Source organism: Helicoverpa armigera, chromosome 3, assembly GCF_030705265.1.
Source record: "Helicoverpa armigera isolate CAAS_96S chromosome 3, ASM3070526v1, whole genome shotgun sequence".
In the NCBI taxonomy this organism is placed as follows: domain Eukaryota; kingdom Metazoa; phylum Arthropoda; class Insecta; order Lepidoptera; family Noctuidae; genus Helicoverpa; species Helicoverpa armigera.
In genome coordinates this window covers 364,993-381,002 of record NC_087122.1, presented here as the reverse complement: position 1 = coordinate 381,002, position 16,010 = coordinate 364,993, and the positions used below count along the sequence as shown (strand labels likewise).

At 36.9% G+C, this 16,010-nt stretch overlaps 2 protein-coding genes and 1 non-coding gene across 3 annotated transcripts; all 3 read left to right on the top strand.

Annotated features, from left to right (window-relative positions):
• Window positions 1-3,028: 3,028 nt before the first annotated feature.
• Window positions 3,029-3,754, top strand: LOC110381228 (heat shock protein Hsp-12.2). Its single transcript, XM_021341479.3, has one exon. It carries the CDS (start codon window positions 3,098-3,100, stop codon window positions 3,596-3,598), a length of 501 nt encoding a protein of 166 aa, XP_021197154.1. The 5' UTR covers window positions 3,029-3,097; the 3' UTR covers window positions 3,599-3,754.
• Window positions 3,755-4,613: 859 nt separating this feature from the next.
• Window positions 4,614-6,433, top strand: LOC110381230 (uncharacterized). Its single transcript, XR_010278107.1, has 3 exons — window positions 4,614-4,763; window positions 5,708-5,940; window positions 6,218-6,433. It is a non-coding gene; the product is annotated as an uncharacterized LOC110381230 (transcript).
• Window positions 6,434-11,230: 4,797 nt separating this feature from the next.
• On the top strand, window positions 11,231-15,509 carry LOC110381231 (phospholipid scramblase 2). The gene is made up of 5 exons (XM_021341481.3): window positions 11,231-11,668; window positions 11,943-12,145; window positions 14,072-14,254; window positions 14,698-14,856; window positions 15,116-15,509. Exons 1-5 carry the CDS (start codon window positions 11,647-11,649, stop codon window positions 15,137-15,139), a joined length of 591 nt encoding a protein of 196 aa, XP_021197156.1. The 5' UTR covers window positions 11,231-11,646; the 3' UTR covers window positions 15,140-15,509.
• The last annotated feature ends 501 nt before the right edge of the window (window positions 15,510-16,010 follow it).

Genomic DNA, 16,010 nt, shown 5'->3' with positions numbered 1-16,010 from the left:
GAATAGTAAGCCAGTAACTAGGGAGTCACGAGGATCCGTGGAACATGATCCGTAGACTTTCTTACGCCACTTGCACCAGACTAATTTACTTAGATACCTTAGGTGTATTAGTTTATACGAGTACCTATTATTTTTAACCCCCGACGCAAAAACGACGGGGTGTTATAAGTTTGACGTGTCTGTGTGTGTGTGTGTGTGTGTGTGTGTGTGTGTGTGTGTGTATGTGGCATCGTAGCTCCCAAACGGATGATCCGATTGTAATGCGGTTTTTTTTGTTTAAAAGGTATGTCAGTCGGGAGTGTTCTTAGCTATGTTTGGTGGAAATCGGTTCAGGTCTTCAAGGTCATCAGCTCGTTTGCTAGATGTGATAGGAATGTTACACGCTCTGTTTACTTACAAGTATATGTGGGATCTGAAATTTGAAACACTAATGTCTTTTGGAACCACTGAGCTGGTCTGCTGTTAGGGCACGAAGGTAGGAGACGTACCGTAACCCTGAACTGCCTTTTAGTAAACCCATCGAGTTTGGGCTCGTTGAATTTGTCTTGACGAGTTCTCTTCATGTTTCTGATTGACGAGAACCTGATGCTGGAAATGGGATATAGCGGATGAAACCCTGAAATGCCGAAATGAAACGGATAAACCGATTTATATTTTTGCTGAAAATCTAGAATGTCCAAAGGTTAATCTTTATTGTTTTTCAGTTTGTGCAATTCTCCCAGAGCCAGTTTGTCATGAGGATTGTTAAACAGCTTCCTTTGGCCGAGATCGCATATAGCGACCCCATCTTAAGATGAAATAAATTAAATGAAAGAAGGAAAAATTAAGGAGCTCCTTTAAAAAGCATGAAATAAAATTAAATTATAAATTTAAAAAAACCCCCGACCCAAAAAAAGTATGCAATAATTATGACAAAAGGTTAAAACGCTAAACCCTATAAAAGCAAAAATAACTTTTAACACTACGTAAACTAAATTTTGACGTGTCGGGGGACCGCTTTTTACCTTCATAAATACTTACATAAATAAAATGATATTACAACATTCGTTTAAAAAAAAAACACGTATCTAAAGTAATGAATTAGAGCGGTCCCCCGACACGACAAAATTTAGTTTACGTAGTGTTAAAAGTTATTTTTTGCTTTTTATAGGGTTTAGCGTTTTTAACCTTTTGTCATAATTATTGCATACTTTTTTTGGGTCGGGGGTTTTTTTTTATTGTAGGTTATATTATGTATGTAGCTTCAGCATACTTTCTATATTCTTACACATTATTTCGATATGATTGATTTCCAGATTCTGGCCAATAATTACCTAATAAGTGAATACACACGCTAAGTTAATTTTTACATCTTTGGCTTATACCTATAGCTATAGCTAGGCACATATGCAGGTATAGTTACGTTACTCAGTTCTTGCACAGAAAATAATTTAAAGGTGCATCTACCTAAGGGAACAGTAGACCAGTATGGAATCTGGAACTTTACCTTCTAAATATTTTGAAGGGACTGTATTTCTACATATTAGATTTTGATTATAACATTTATGCTGAAAGGGTCCTAATATTTGACCCATTATGACAGGATATGCTTGACGTCAGCATTCCGCCGTGTCATGATTTAATAATAGATATTCGGAGTGCAAAAACGTGCGCATGCGTCAATTGTTACCAGATCCTTTCGGTTGTGTTTGTTGAAGAAATCATCAAGTTGTATATTCTGTGTGATTCAGGCAAACTGAGCAAATTACTTGTGCTATCAGAGCGGTTCTTTGCACAGCTCGAGTTACGAACTGAAATGTCACAAAGAGTTACATTTGTTTGCTTTTTGCTTTAGTTTCATATGTACCTATCTTGTGATTTGTTATTTGCAAATGATGCAGCGATTTCCGGAGGGTTGAATGATTAGTTTTGACTTGCATTGTGCCAGTGGTTTCGGCGGTGAGCGGACTATCCGCTTCGTAAGCAACGTATAGTTATGGGATTAAAATGGGTTTCCATTCCTGTTAAAGGAGAGGACTGGACGAGTCCCTCATGGTTCTAACCTGCATTGCCCGGGATGGATGGATGGACCAGCTTTCAGCAAGACTTTTGTGACTGGTTGACAGGACAACTGCGTTACTCACTACTTATTTAGTGAGTAGGTAGCGCAGTTGTCCTTAGCTTAGAACCTAAAATTCATTTGTTCCTAACCAACATTCTTCATACCGAGGGAACTAAGTACTTAGGTTCTGCAGTAGCTTTAGCGTGAATGTGCTAAAATATTAGTAGGTACCTGTGAAAGTATGGTTGAGACTGAAAAAATATAAAACTGTAAGCTCAACACAACAAATTGCATCTCCAGAAAACGATTGTATTTGCATTCCGGACCTTGCGCTATGCAAAGTTCAAATCATTAGAAACACCTTTTGGCTCAAAATATGTTTCAAATGATTTTAACTTTAGCCAGATTTCATCATCTGCGATTGCACAATAGTTAATTGTATTGGTACCATATTTCACAGAGGACTATATTTTAAAATAATGGGTACGAATAACAGACGGTAACATTTATTGATACCTATGGTGATACGAATTACGGTTTGTTTGTTATTCAGAAAAGTCTATTTTTATTTAAACTTGAACTTTCTAGTTCTATTTTCATGCTATTACTACTCGCTAATAGATGGTGCTACCTGACCAGCAGAACTAGTGACATCTTGTAGTGAATAGCAAAACTACAATAACTGCGCTCATATAAATAATAATTATATTTTTATAATGTCCATTACCGAATACCCTAAAATGGAACTGATACGATAATAAATTTGCTTATTGAAACATTGAATTGCAATAATTGAACCATTTATCAGAATAAAGTCGTCAAGTTTTGCTTGTGACAGAAGTCTGCGAGGTTTTACCACTCACCACCAGATGGCACCAAATTAAGTTTTAACGTTTTACTCGAATCTTCTCTAGCATTCTCGTATTTTCTTGCATCCTCTCGACGATAGATTGCGTTGTCCACAGACGTATATAAATAGCGGTGCGCGGGAACTGCGCAGTATTCAAAGTTTGACAACGAACGAGATACAAGCAAAAGCGAAGTAAACAATACAAAATGTCACTCGCGCCGTATTGGTTTCGCCATCTGAGGAATCTGGCGGCCAGCCGGGACCCTTTCGCCAGAGTTTTTGAGGATCCCTTCTCAGTGTTCGGGAGGGATCCATTCTTCAGCAGAGACCCGGTGAAGTTCATCAAGGCAGTGACAGCGCCGGTCGAGCACGTCGAAGGCGTGTACTCCGATCACGAAGTAAAAATCGACGGGAAGAAGGTGGAAGTGCATTTGGACGTGCAGAATTTTACTCCGGACCAGATCCAAGTGAAAACAGTGGGCAATGAAATCATGGTGGAAGGAAAGAAGGAGATTAAGAAGGAGGATGGTTGGACGAGGAGTCACTTCGAGAGGAGATTCCTGCTGCCCGAAGGTTTCCCCCCGGAGCGCGTGGAGTGTCATCTCGATAAAGGCAAACTGAAGCTGGTGGCGTTTAGAGCTGAACCCCTGACGGAGCGAACCATACCCATACAGGATAAGTCCAGTGGCAGTGGCGAAAAGTCTTGAATAATAGTACCTATTAACATTTAACGTTTAATTAGGTACCCATATAGACTGAGTAGTTTAGTACGAGTATTACTTTCAAGTTGCAACTAGTGTCTACTTCTTTTGTAATGTTTATTGATTAAAGATTTTGATTTAATAAATTTAAGTTTCAATTTATCACGTTGTTTATGTCTTTTATTCACATACTTATGTACCTACCTACCTAAAAGGTGAATTTTTTAAATAAAAACTGCTATTTAATTGCACGCAGTATGCACTGCTGCACTATAGGAACAACTATATTATACATGATTTTTTACCCGTTATACATAACAACTAATACATAATGTGTAAAACATGACATACAGCTACAATATCCCCGTGTAACATAGTAAAACCAGGTAAACGGGTAAAAATGAAATACTAGTCACTGACTAATTACGAAATTTCAGAAACTATGAACTCCTCCAAACTTGAAGGGAGGTAATTTATAGAGTGAAGACATGCGTCATGGAGAGATTTTACGAAAATCTATTGAACGCGGACGAAGTCGCGGGCAACCGCTAGTGTATAAATACGTTATGTCTTACCTTAGTACGAGAACATAGTTGCCTGTGACGTTTGGTTAGGTACTCGGAGTTCGGACCGGACCACAAATGACTAAATATTGCTTCAATAGAAAGATGCTGGTAGCTTCTCTCAAGTTTGTCAATTATCAACAATCCTGTGTCCTCTTATGAACAGTCGACAGCAAATCAAGCTACTCCAATGTTTTATCATTTGTTGTGGTTTTTGTTAGATCGAGCTATCAGAAGATATTTAACGATCGCCTACTATGACTGAAAAGGAGTGGAGGGAGCTCGATTTCATCAAGTCGGTCGATGACAATATCCGGGAGTTCCCCGGATTCTCTATCATTCTCGAATGACCTGCGGAGGTCAGCAAATTTTAAATATGTTTAATTGTATACACGTACATACAATGTAAGTTGTTGTAGTTACTAACTATGTAGTTGACAGGAAGTTGGGATAAGGATACAAATATGTACCTAGTTGCATATACAGCTAGTAACCAAATGCCATTCGGAGGTCTTCTGGAGTGCTAGTGCTAGTGTGTGTTCAATCAGGTTTAGGAACAATGGCAACCTCTGCAACTCCTCAAGATATGCTCGTCGCTGATAATACTGGTAAGTATGAAGCAAACAAATATTTAAAGGTTTATTGGAGATTATTTTTGCGGTGTTTAATCAACACTCGTATTTTGAAGAAGAAGGTACTTCTTCTACCCATAGGTGCAGTAGAACGCCGATCATCCGAATTTTGATTCGGATACTCAGATATTGACTGGTTATAAAGACAAAAGAACTACCACACATAGAATAAACTTGGTAAAGTATTTGATTTTTTTTATTAGAAAAGTTGCAGCACATCATGCCTTAAAAATAACAGGTTCAGTGTCAAAAGCATAACGGCCCTTTCACACGGCAGTCCAGTTTTTTGCAGGATACCGTTTTTTGCAGGATCCCGTTTGATCGCAAAAGATATTAAGATGGAAACAGCATTTTGCAGGATCCTGCATGCGGTTTGCTCGTGTGAACACTAGCATATAATATCTTTTGCGATGAAACGGGATCCTGCAAAAAACGGTATCCTGCAAAAAACTGGACTGCCGTGTGAAAGGGCCGTTTGGCATAAGACCATCTAATTAACATCCTCCCACTATGTTCATTAGTTATAAATGAGGAAAAAGGATCAATTCCTATTGATTAGGAATAAATTCATGAATCTGTTGACGCTGATTGTTAGATTTTATTAACAGGTTTTTAATATTATGTTAATTTTTCCTACACATAGGTACCGTGAATTACTAAATTATATTGTTTATCAATCATCTAAATGATTAACTTCCTTAATTGTACCTAATAAGAATATTTTACAGTTCAATTATATATTAAAATAATTCAGTTTTGTTCATATGATTTGAATCAAAGCTTAAGTTCTCGTTTTGTACGAGAAATAAAAACCTGTATAAAGAATGTATTTTGTTAAATCATTCATCAAGAAAATAAATCAGTGTAGCGAAAAAATCACCATCTTTCTTTACTCCATGGTCTGTTTTGTTTTTCCGTAGGTGGTGAGTGTGATACTGGTTCAGCATCAGTCCCAAGTGTGCAGCGGCTCATCGGCCTGGATACGGTCAACGTGCACCAGAAGAGCTCATCCTTCAGCGGCAACTAGTACACTGTGCTCTCTGGCGGTGACGTGCTGCTCTCCTTGAAGGAGGATGGCCACGCCTTCACCTTCCTCTCCAAAGCCAAGAGCAGGCAGTTCAGAATGGATGGACTGGACAACATGGGCAGAAAGGTGCTGATATTATTATTATATCATATGAAAATTTTGCTTTCTATTACAATTCTTGGAGGCCTGTGTTCAGTTCACAACTGACATCCTTTGCTGTAATGATGTCATTTCAGCTTCAATAATGAAACATTTCCTAGAATCTTGAATATTTATCCTTAATATCAAAAGCTTCGTTCATATTGCATTTTGGGCTTAATATGAATGATGAAATGAGTTCATACGATCAGTACCTACCTTATCCTTGAAGGAGCTAATGTACTTAAATCTGTACTATTTCCAGGTGTTAGTTCTTCATCGACCTGCCGTTCTTTTTTGTTCAGATAGTAAGCTGATGCTGTACATGGACGGAAACCTGGTCAGCATTATTCACGAGGAAATAACTTTCATGAAAGCGGTGTTCTTGATCCAAGATCCTAACGGCTCCACGGTACTCAGGGTTAAGGGTGATTTTACTCATCATAACTTTCAGGTAACTACATCTATGTGTCTTTGCATTGTTTTAAGATCAGTTATGTAGAACAAAGCACGTCTAACCAGAGCTATTCGTACTATATAGAATAATATGTAATACCATGTTTGTAAATAATGTAGTTTTTAAAGGGAACAAATATAATGACCACCATAATAAAATGCTTTGATACCCTAAGTTTTGTAACCAGAAATATCTACTGAACACCAGAAAAATAAAGTCTAAAAATGTAATAGTACCAGCTATTTTAGTCACGACTTCACTTTAAATTGTATTCGACCACCAAATTTAGTAAATGATCACCAACTCTTGACGACCAAATTAATGTATTATTTTTGCCTAAATAAGTCACTGTGATTGCCATAAAATGTAGGCTTATTACCAAATAAAGTATTATGATGCCATATTAAGTTATGTGTCCGGCTTGCAATGCATGCGTGAGTGTCAGTATGACGAGTGACAGGGGAAAATGGAAGAAAATGACATATTGCGCCGACGCCAAGTAAAATTGGGAACAAGGCAGGAGAAAGAAGAAGAAGAATGTGTTTCTCAATACACTCCCTCAAAAACACACTCTTATCGCACTGTTTAGAGGCATGCAATAGACAATTTTCCACGCTAGTGCAGGAAAAGGGTCCCCATAATGTTATTACATTTATTTTATCAGGCCGAACTTATTTTTTTGGAGTCAGTTTACTTAAACAGGATAGCAAGATTTAAAAACTTTTTTGATGATCATTTACTACTTTTGGTGATCATTTACTACTTTTGGGATAACAATGATTTATTTGGACTCATTTTGCTTAAGTAGGATAGCAGAATTTAAAAACTTTGGTTATAATCTTACTTTAAAATGGTGGTTTAATTTTGGTGATCATTTACTATTTTTGGCTTACGCATGATTTATTTTGAAGTAATTTCACTTAAATAGAATAGCAAAGTGTTAAAACTTTGGTGATAGTTTTACATTAAAATGCGAGTTTCATTTTGGTGATCATTTACTATTTTTGTCTGCTGTTTGTTACTATATCTGGTGATCAGTTAAACATAAGCCGTTTTTAAATACAGTAAAGTTCCTAGCCGTCGTATTAGAATAAGGCTTATTATTTTCCGGGTGACTAATAACTTAAAAGTCGACAAATGTTTGCAACAAATAAAATAACTTGGCAGCGATTAAATATTTTCGCGACTATTATAATATGTAAGGTTCAAAATTAAGGGTGTTATAAAAACTAAAAATTAAGGGTGTTATAAAAACTAAAAACTAGCAGCTGCATTTGGGTAGCAAATAAACTACACCAGTCAATTGAAATATTAGGTGAGGAGCTATTTATAATGACTTGGCGACTAATAATGTTAGTTGGGTGGAAAAGATAATTTATTACCAACTATTTCGTGCCGACTAAAAACCCAGTTTCAGGCTTCGTTTTGTGGTTAGCACTAAATATTTAAAGGAGTAGGTACAATAAAAAGGAATAAGAGTTAATTATTAATATTTTGTTATCATAATTTCATGAAAATGGCGGCAGGTGCGGTGGTATTATCTCACTTGGCGCTCTATGAAGATGGTAGAATTTAATTTGGATTCATTTTATTTAGCACTAGCTTCTGCCCGCGACTTCGTACGCGGATCCTGTCCCTTATGCCAGCGACTACGGGGTCAGCAAAATCAAAGATCTGAATAGTCTGATATTGAATTTTAAGGGACCGAAGAGAAACGTTCTATATACTTAATTTTTGTACTTTAACAGCAAAAGCACAGCAGACTAAACAAAACGCTGAGAACTGAACCGCAATAGACGTGACCATAGGGATAAAAGTAGTGATTCTAATTAGTCCGCATTTGTGTGTGGCAAAAATATTACACAAGTATTATTACGTAAAAAAACATTAAATAGATGACAAAGTCGTGGTGACTTAGTGGAAGTCGTGGTGGTTTAGTGGGTAGAGAACCAATCTCTCAAGTATGAGCTGAAGGGTGAGGATACCTCGGTGGACTTTAAACGCAGATTACGCGCTCCCTGTGCTTACCATGAGGCACCTACCCTCCGAGCAGGGCTACTAATCCTGCTCTAGCGACTCCACTCTGGACGGCCAAGCCAAACCAGAGGCGTGAGACCTACCCCCGTCATGGTTCTAGCTGGGCTCCTGGAGTTCCACATCAGGTGTAGGTGTGGTTCAATTTTTATAAGTCAACAGAGAGTGCTTATCAGATTGAACAACTTTTTCTAAAACGTCATACCTCTATATGCTATAGTCTAGCTGGGCCCCTGGAGTTCCACATCAGGTGTTTTAGATCTTCAATTTGTGTAAGTCAATAGAAAGTGCTTATCAAATTGAACAACTTTTGCTAAAACGTCATACCTGTATATGGTATAGAGAAGCTGGGCTCTTGGGGTTCCACATCAGGTGTTCCAGATCTTAAAATTTATTATCTCAGCTGGAAATGCTCATCACATGAAACAATTTTTGCCATGGCACCATTTTTGTATCTCTTATAGTTTTGTTGGTCTGTTGGAGTTCTGCATCAGGTCTTCAAGTTTCGAAGATCTAGACACACGGCAGTGTGTCCGCCAAGTTCGAGCAGAAAAAAGCGACACACCGGCCGTGGGTTATATTACACGAACCATTTCGGGCCAAATAGATTTTGAGTTATAGGGGTATAACTCAAAATCTATTTTATTTACGCATATCAAATTTCTAGTATCTGTTGAGACCCCCTCACTTATATAAAATACAAAATTTCATTAATATACCTATTGTAGGTCTTGAGATATTGACGTCAGAAAATCGCTATTTTTACTATACACTCACTGACTGACTCACTCATCAAAAACCTAGACCACTTCCAATGGTCGTATTGACTTGAAATTTGGCATGGAGGTAGGTCTTTATGTCAAGGTAAAGGGAAAAATCTGAAAATGGCCAAGTGTGAGTCGGTTTCAAAATTATTCAGATTATACCCCTAAGGAACTAAAACGAACTAAAATCTATATTTATATAATATATCTTCGAATGGTCGTACCGATCTAAAATTCGTTACAAAAGTTTGTATTTAGTCAAATTAAAGTAAAAATCTGAAAACGGCCAAGTGTGAGTCACTTTCGAAAATAAAGAATGTGTAACTTTGATCCACGAACATAATATATGATATGCATGTCATGTCGTTTAGTTGGTAAATCTAGTCCATTTAGTTAATCTAGTTAATTTCTTTGTAACAAGCATAGTGCATATTCAAAAATCTGAAAGATAGTATAAATGAGACATTTCTTTACTTAACTTAATCATAAGAAAAAAATAAAATAAACAACCTTACAAAAATAAATGAAATCCCACCCAAAACAAAAATGTGAAAGGCTGCCAAGTTCGATAATATGGGAATGCTTCGCCTATAAAAGAAGTGAGATCTGAATAAGTACCAAGTTCCATACACATACCTCAGTTAAAAATAGTTTCTTTTTGATAATGTTACTTGGCAAGTTTTAATAGAAAATTAAATACTTGATTCATTGCGTTTAGTAGGTTTATAACAAGGTGTGTGAAAACTTGCCAAGTAACATCATCAAAAAGAAACTATTTTTAACTGAGGTATGTGTATGGAACTTGGTACTTATTCAGATCTCACTTCTTTTATAGGCGAAGCATTCCCATATTATCGAACTTGGCAGCCTTTCACATTTTTGTTTTGGGTGGGTAAATTATAGCCTTTATGTTGACCAGGCTTAATACTGATACAACAAAGAAAAAATCATTGAAATCCGTTCAGTAGTTCGGAAGATTAGCGTGTACAAATCTAAGAAGATGTATACAAACTTTCATCCTCTATTTTATCCCCTTAGGGATGGAATTTATCAAAATCCTTTCTTAAGAGTTGCCTACGCCATAGTAGCTTTATGCATGCAAAGTCTCAGTCCGATCGGTTTAAAATTGACAAAGTTTCATACAAACTTTCATCCCCTATTTTATCCCCTTGGGGGTAGAATTGATCAAAATCCTTTCTTAGCGGATGCCTACGTCATAACATCTACCTGCATGCCAAATTTCAGCCCGATCCGTCTAGTGGTTTCAGCTGTGCGTTGATAGATCACTATGTCAGTCAGTCAGTCAGTCAGTCACCTTTGAGTTTTATATATTTAGATTTAGATTAAAGATGGCAATTTTTTGTTTTTATTTAACGAAAACTAGGATTTTTCTCTAAAGTTGACGTAGATATGTAGTAGTAAATTGTAAGTATATAAGGGAGTACATAAGCCAGTTGCAGGATGTACCCCAAGTACTTATGGATCAAAAGAAACATGGACAACTTTTTGCCAACTTCTTAACTTACAAATGTAGGTAAAAGAAATTGGTTACGGGTCATCAATTATTATGACTAATTAATAACAATATCCAATTTTTCTACGTATACTATTCAACGTATTCAAGGTAGGTAAATTGTTATGATTCATTTAGTGTATCTTTATTTAGATGCTTTTTCTAAAACTATTATATTGGTTACCAAAAATATAAATTACTAGTAGCCCGGTACGTGCTTCACTAGGAAAATAAATGAAGAACCACATGATTAAATATGTAGATTGAACAAAGCCCGTTCTTGAGTTATAAAATTATAACTAAAAGAGGTTTTTTTTATATACAATACAGATTAGGAAAGTGCAAATGTCGTTCATATAATGTACCCAAACAGGCATTTTTACGTCTTAGTGCAAGCTACAGCTGCAGATTTGTCTTCAATTAGTAATGCGATAAGGGGACACAATCAAACTGTACCGAAGTGTTTACGTTGTACATACTATGGAAGTGTACGTGTATACTATGTATAGTGTATGTATAGTGCCAGACGCCAGTCAAGTGTCTGGCGCGCTATAGTACAGTCGCGCACAGACAGAATATTAACCAGTCCATAAATAATATAAACTTGTTTCCGTATCGCGTGCTCTTGAATTATACATACTACTCGTGTTTATAATCTTACTTAGCACATGTCTTATTTCATTGTAAATGAACTGCTTACTCAAATAACACAATAATACAAAATAAACAGTTGATGAAAGTAAGCGGCATATCGAGTGTTTTTGCAAACGGCATATCCAGAGTTTTTGCAAACCGCGTGTTCTTGTGACGTCAACAATTAATTAAGGTGTTTAGTGTTTGTGTTTACGCATCGGAACCATATTTAGAGGACGATTCAGGTCAACTCGTCACTTAGCATTGTCTTTTGACTGGTTTGTTTGTCAACAATGGCCACCGCCAAAGATACTGGTACGTAGTTCAAATCTATTATTCTATGATAAATCATTACCAAAATACTATTATCCCCCCTACGGGTATCCCCAGATTCTAATCTGTCTTTATAGCTATCTGTTGGTTCAATCTTATTACCGAAAGTGTCTTGTATCATAAGCACCTTTGCTTTTAAAATATTTGCTAAATTAGCAAAGATTTGCTATGGAGCCACAGACACTATTTAAAATCAGGAATTACTTGAAGTACGAGCGTCATAAAGAAGCTGAGCAGTATATTATTTCGACGACAGTTCCAGGGCTGGAGCGGCTGATCAGGCTAGACTCGGTGAACGTCAACCAGAAGGGGTCTGGCTTCAAGGGCAACAAGTACATCGTGCACTCGGGAGGCGAGCAGCTCTTCCACTTGAAGGAGGATGGTCACGCCCTCACCTTCCTCGCGCACGGCAGCAGCAGGGGCTTCCACATGGACGGCGTGGACAACTTGGGACACCATGTAAGTATATCATAGAGTTTATCTTTTAGAGAGGTACAGGCGTATTGTCTGCGTGCCCATACAGCACCAACTAGTCTCAGCACAGTCAGTATTTTCATCATCATCATCATCATCAGCCTATCGCAGTCCACTGCTGGACATAGGCCTCTCCAAGTGCACGCCACTGAGATCGATTTTCGGCTTCTCGCATCCAGCTTCTTAGTATTTTATTCCACTTTATTATAAAACGTGGTTTTAAGAAGTACCCGCTTCAAAGTTAGTAGGCTAAACCTATAATAGGTTCGTAACTTTCTTCGGGACGTGGATTAAACCTTTTACAAAAGCTGGTACTTTTTAAACCCATGTTTTATAATGCGGTGGATTATGTTTTGTATTATGCGAGAAAAACAATTATATTTAGGCGTAGGTATACGAATAGGATGTATGGGATGACTCAAATCGCCTGCATTACATGCGAGTTTTTAGATAGTGATAATAATCTCGTTATTAACCATAGAAATGAAAATGGAATGTGAGTAATCATCAGCTAATTAAAAAGTTAAGTATCATTGTCATGTGAGTACTCGTTAATCAGAAAACTTTGCTCTTTTACCGTCTTATCTTCCATGAGTATGATAGTGAATAGGTAATAGGAATTCTTCAATGGTGCTCTTGAGAAATTGTTCTATTAAACGATAGATATAATACAGTATTGTTGAGTTATTATAATTATTATATTTCAATCTAATAGCTATATATCTATCGTTTAATAGAACAATTTATCTCGTTGAGTTATTATAATTATTTATATAACAGCTATTAGATTGAAATATAATATAATAACTCAACAATACTGTATTATATCTATCGTTTAATAGAACAATTTCTTATAGGTTCACACAATGACCATGCAATGCGCCACAACTATTATTATCATATTATAAACCTATTTAGCCCTGGAATCGAGATAATAATGCACTTCTATTATCTCCCTATTGATATTGAGTGCAATTTAAACTGGTTCAGGATCAATTCATCGAAGGTACAATTAATTGCACATAAACGGTTATTTCTGTTGTCACCCAAGTGGGGTCAACAACCCAATGACATCCCCGACCGCGGGGAGTGGCATGGCGTCATGACCGTAAATGGCAATCCTAAATTAAAGGGCAACAGTTAGTGCTTGTTCAGTAACGTTATACGTGTGCATTGCCTAAATGATTGGACCTAATGGGTTTTTGTGTGGGCAGAACAGGACCTTTATGTAGGGGAAACGCCCCTTTTATGTGAGTCTAATTATGGTAACAATACAACAAGTATATTTTTTGATTGATTGACTCTTTATGGGGTGTTGATGATGGAAGTAGTAGAGTTTATAACCCTGAGGATCGGTCAATTTGGTGTACAAATTACTCAAAGTAATTAAGAACGGTATAAGCGGTATATTATCCTGAATCCGCTTAAAAGTAAGTCAAAATGTTGAGATAAGCAATCGTTCAAAAGCTTTCAATTAAAACTGCATGTTTGAAAATCATTAAAATTTACCGATTATTTGCCCTCTAAGCAGCATTGTTCTCTAATTAACTACAGGATGTAATGTATATTTACGATGATACTACTTATCAGTAGTCACAATGCAAGCTTTATAATTCAAATAATCCGAAATGAGACACTGTTGCTGATTGATATTATTGTATGCGCATGAATATTATAACAATGAGTTAGCCTGTTGTATCAACTGAGAAATACACACATGATTACAAATTAAGCTGCCGTCCATTGTATAAACTACTTATTGAAGTATTCTTAGAAAACATTGTTGTATCAACTGAGAAATACACACATGATTACAAATTAAACTGGCATCCATTGTATAAATTAAATAGTATTCTTCGAAAACATTGTTGTTTGTGATTGTACTTTTGACGAAAGCGGTACAAATTCCAGGTGTTCTCCCTGCGACGGCCTGCCGTGTTCATCAAGGACAAGGTGGAGGTCTACCTTAACAAGACCCTGGTCAGCATCATCCGCAAGGAGGCGACCTTTGTGACCCCTGTGTTCAGCATTAATGATGGTCAGGACGCCCCCATGCTGAGGATCAAAGGAGACATGTCGGATTATGACTTTCAGGTAACATGAGTACCAAGACAGGTTTTGCTACATATCTAGATAACTACTGTTTATGCTACATCTAGGTACTCTAAAGAAGAATTGAAGTGACATATGGTGGTAAAATGAATTCTGTTACTCATTACTAAGATAAGATGATAGGGAAAATCGAAAGATACATTTCTGCGTGCATAAGATGTGCTTTAATCATCTCCAAACATGAGATATGCTTCAACTTTGCATGCATTATGAACATTATCGGTAAACAGACCAATAAATACCAGATGCAAATTCCTAGTAATCTTCAACGTTCTTGCTGGAGTAATTTTTTATCGAGGATGACGTGTCGCGGTCAAACTCGTGACCTATGTATCGTCACGCCTTATCGATAGGGCTATAACAATAGTAACTAATCTTTGTTTTGCCTACTTAGCTGTATTAAAGGTCCCTATTTATCGCTCCAGGTGCAGACAGCCAAAAAGGTGACCATCGGTAAAATTAAGAAGAAGTTTCGTGGTCTACTGAATGAGATGTTTACATACAAGGATGATTACGTGGTCACCTTCCCGACGGATCTCGACGTGCGTTTCAAGATAGCTGTCATATCTGCTTGCATACTTATCGTAAGTGTTTCATAGGAATAATATAAGGAGCTGTTTACTTTGAACTGTGATTTGTTTGTCACAGCACTTGAAAAGTAATTGAGCTATAGATCGTAACCTCATTTTTGTTGGCTAAGTTTAAAGCAGTAGTTTGTGCCAACGGTACTTCTTCATGTCTCTAAATAGTCCTCAGTCTGATACTGAATTTTTTATATTACGAAGTTCTTTTACAGCCTTTTAATTTATTCAGATTTTAATTCAATTTGTTTTCTTATTTCAGGATTACAGATACCACGAAAGTTAGTAAAGGAGCTGCTGTATTTAGGCTTTTAGTATTAGATAAACTTGATGATGACTGTGTACCTTTTAAGTGTTGTCTTATGAGCTATGTAGAGGTCAAGAAATAGGATCAGATGGCCTTGTGCAATGTTCCATTTCGTTAAATGAAATACCGCCATCTACCAGTGTGAATATTAAGTATCTAGCTTAAGTGTTTCGTTCCATAGACGTGTGTGCCTTGATTAATGCGTGGCTGGAAAACTAGATGTCGCACGAGTAGTTTTAAATGTGAAAATGAGCCTATTTGTTTAATATTTTTTTGTGTATTAGCGTTTCTATGAAAGTTCAACAGGTGAATGTTTTGATATAAAATGCCATTAAAATTTAATTAATGAGTATTGGTTTTTGTTGCCTGTTGATCTATAAATCCATATGATTAACCTTAACTGATACATCAGTACAGCAGAAAAGATAGCCAGCCTTCAATAGTCTGACATGATGACACAAACCGAGTGCAGTTAGATATCACCATGTGCTTAGTCTTTCCCCAGCCCTGTCTGGTTCAGTTTTAACTCGGATTCAACAAGGTGACCTCCTGCAGTGACTGCCTATCTGACCTCCTCTACCCAGTAACCCGAGCACCCAATTGCATTCGGTAAGACAACCAGTCTTACCCATGCATAAGTTCAGTAGTGGACGGCAATTGGCTGATATGATATGATGATGATGGTTTTTAATTAGGTACAAGATTGAGATCCTCATTTAAGTGTGTATATTCTAAGTATAATAAATTCAACTAAGTGAACACGTAAGTAACAAGAGGTTAAGTTACAGCGGCAGCCTAGTGAAGTTCTTTCGTGCAAGAAGCGAATTAGCGTGAAACCCTCGTTAAGCGA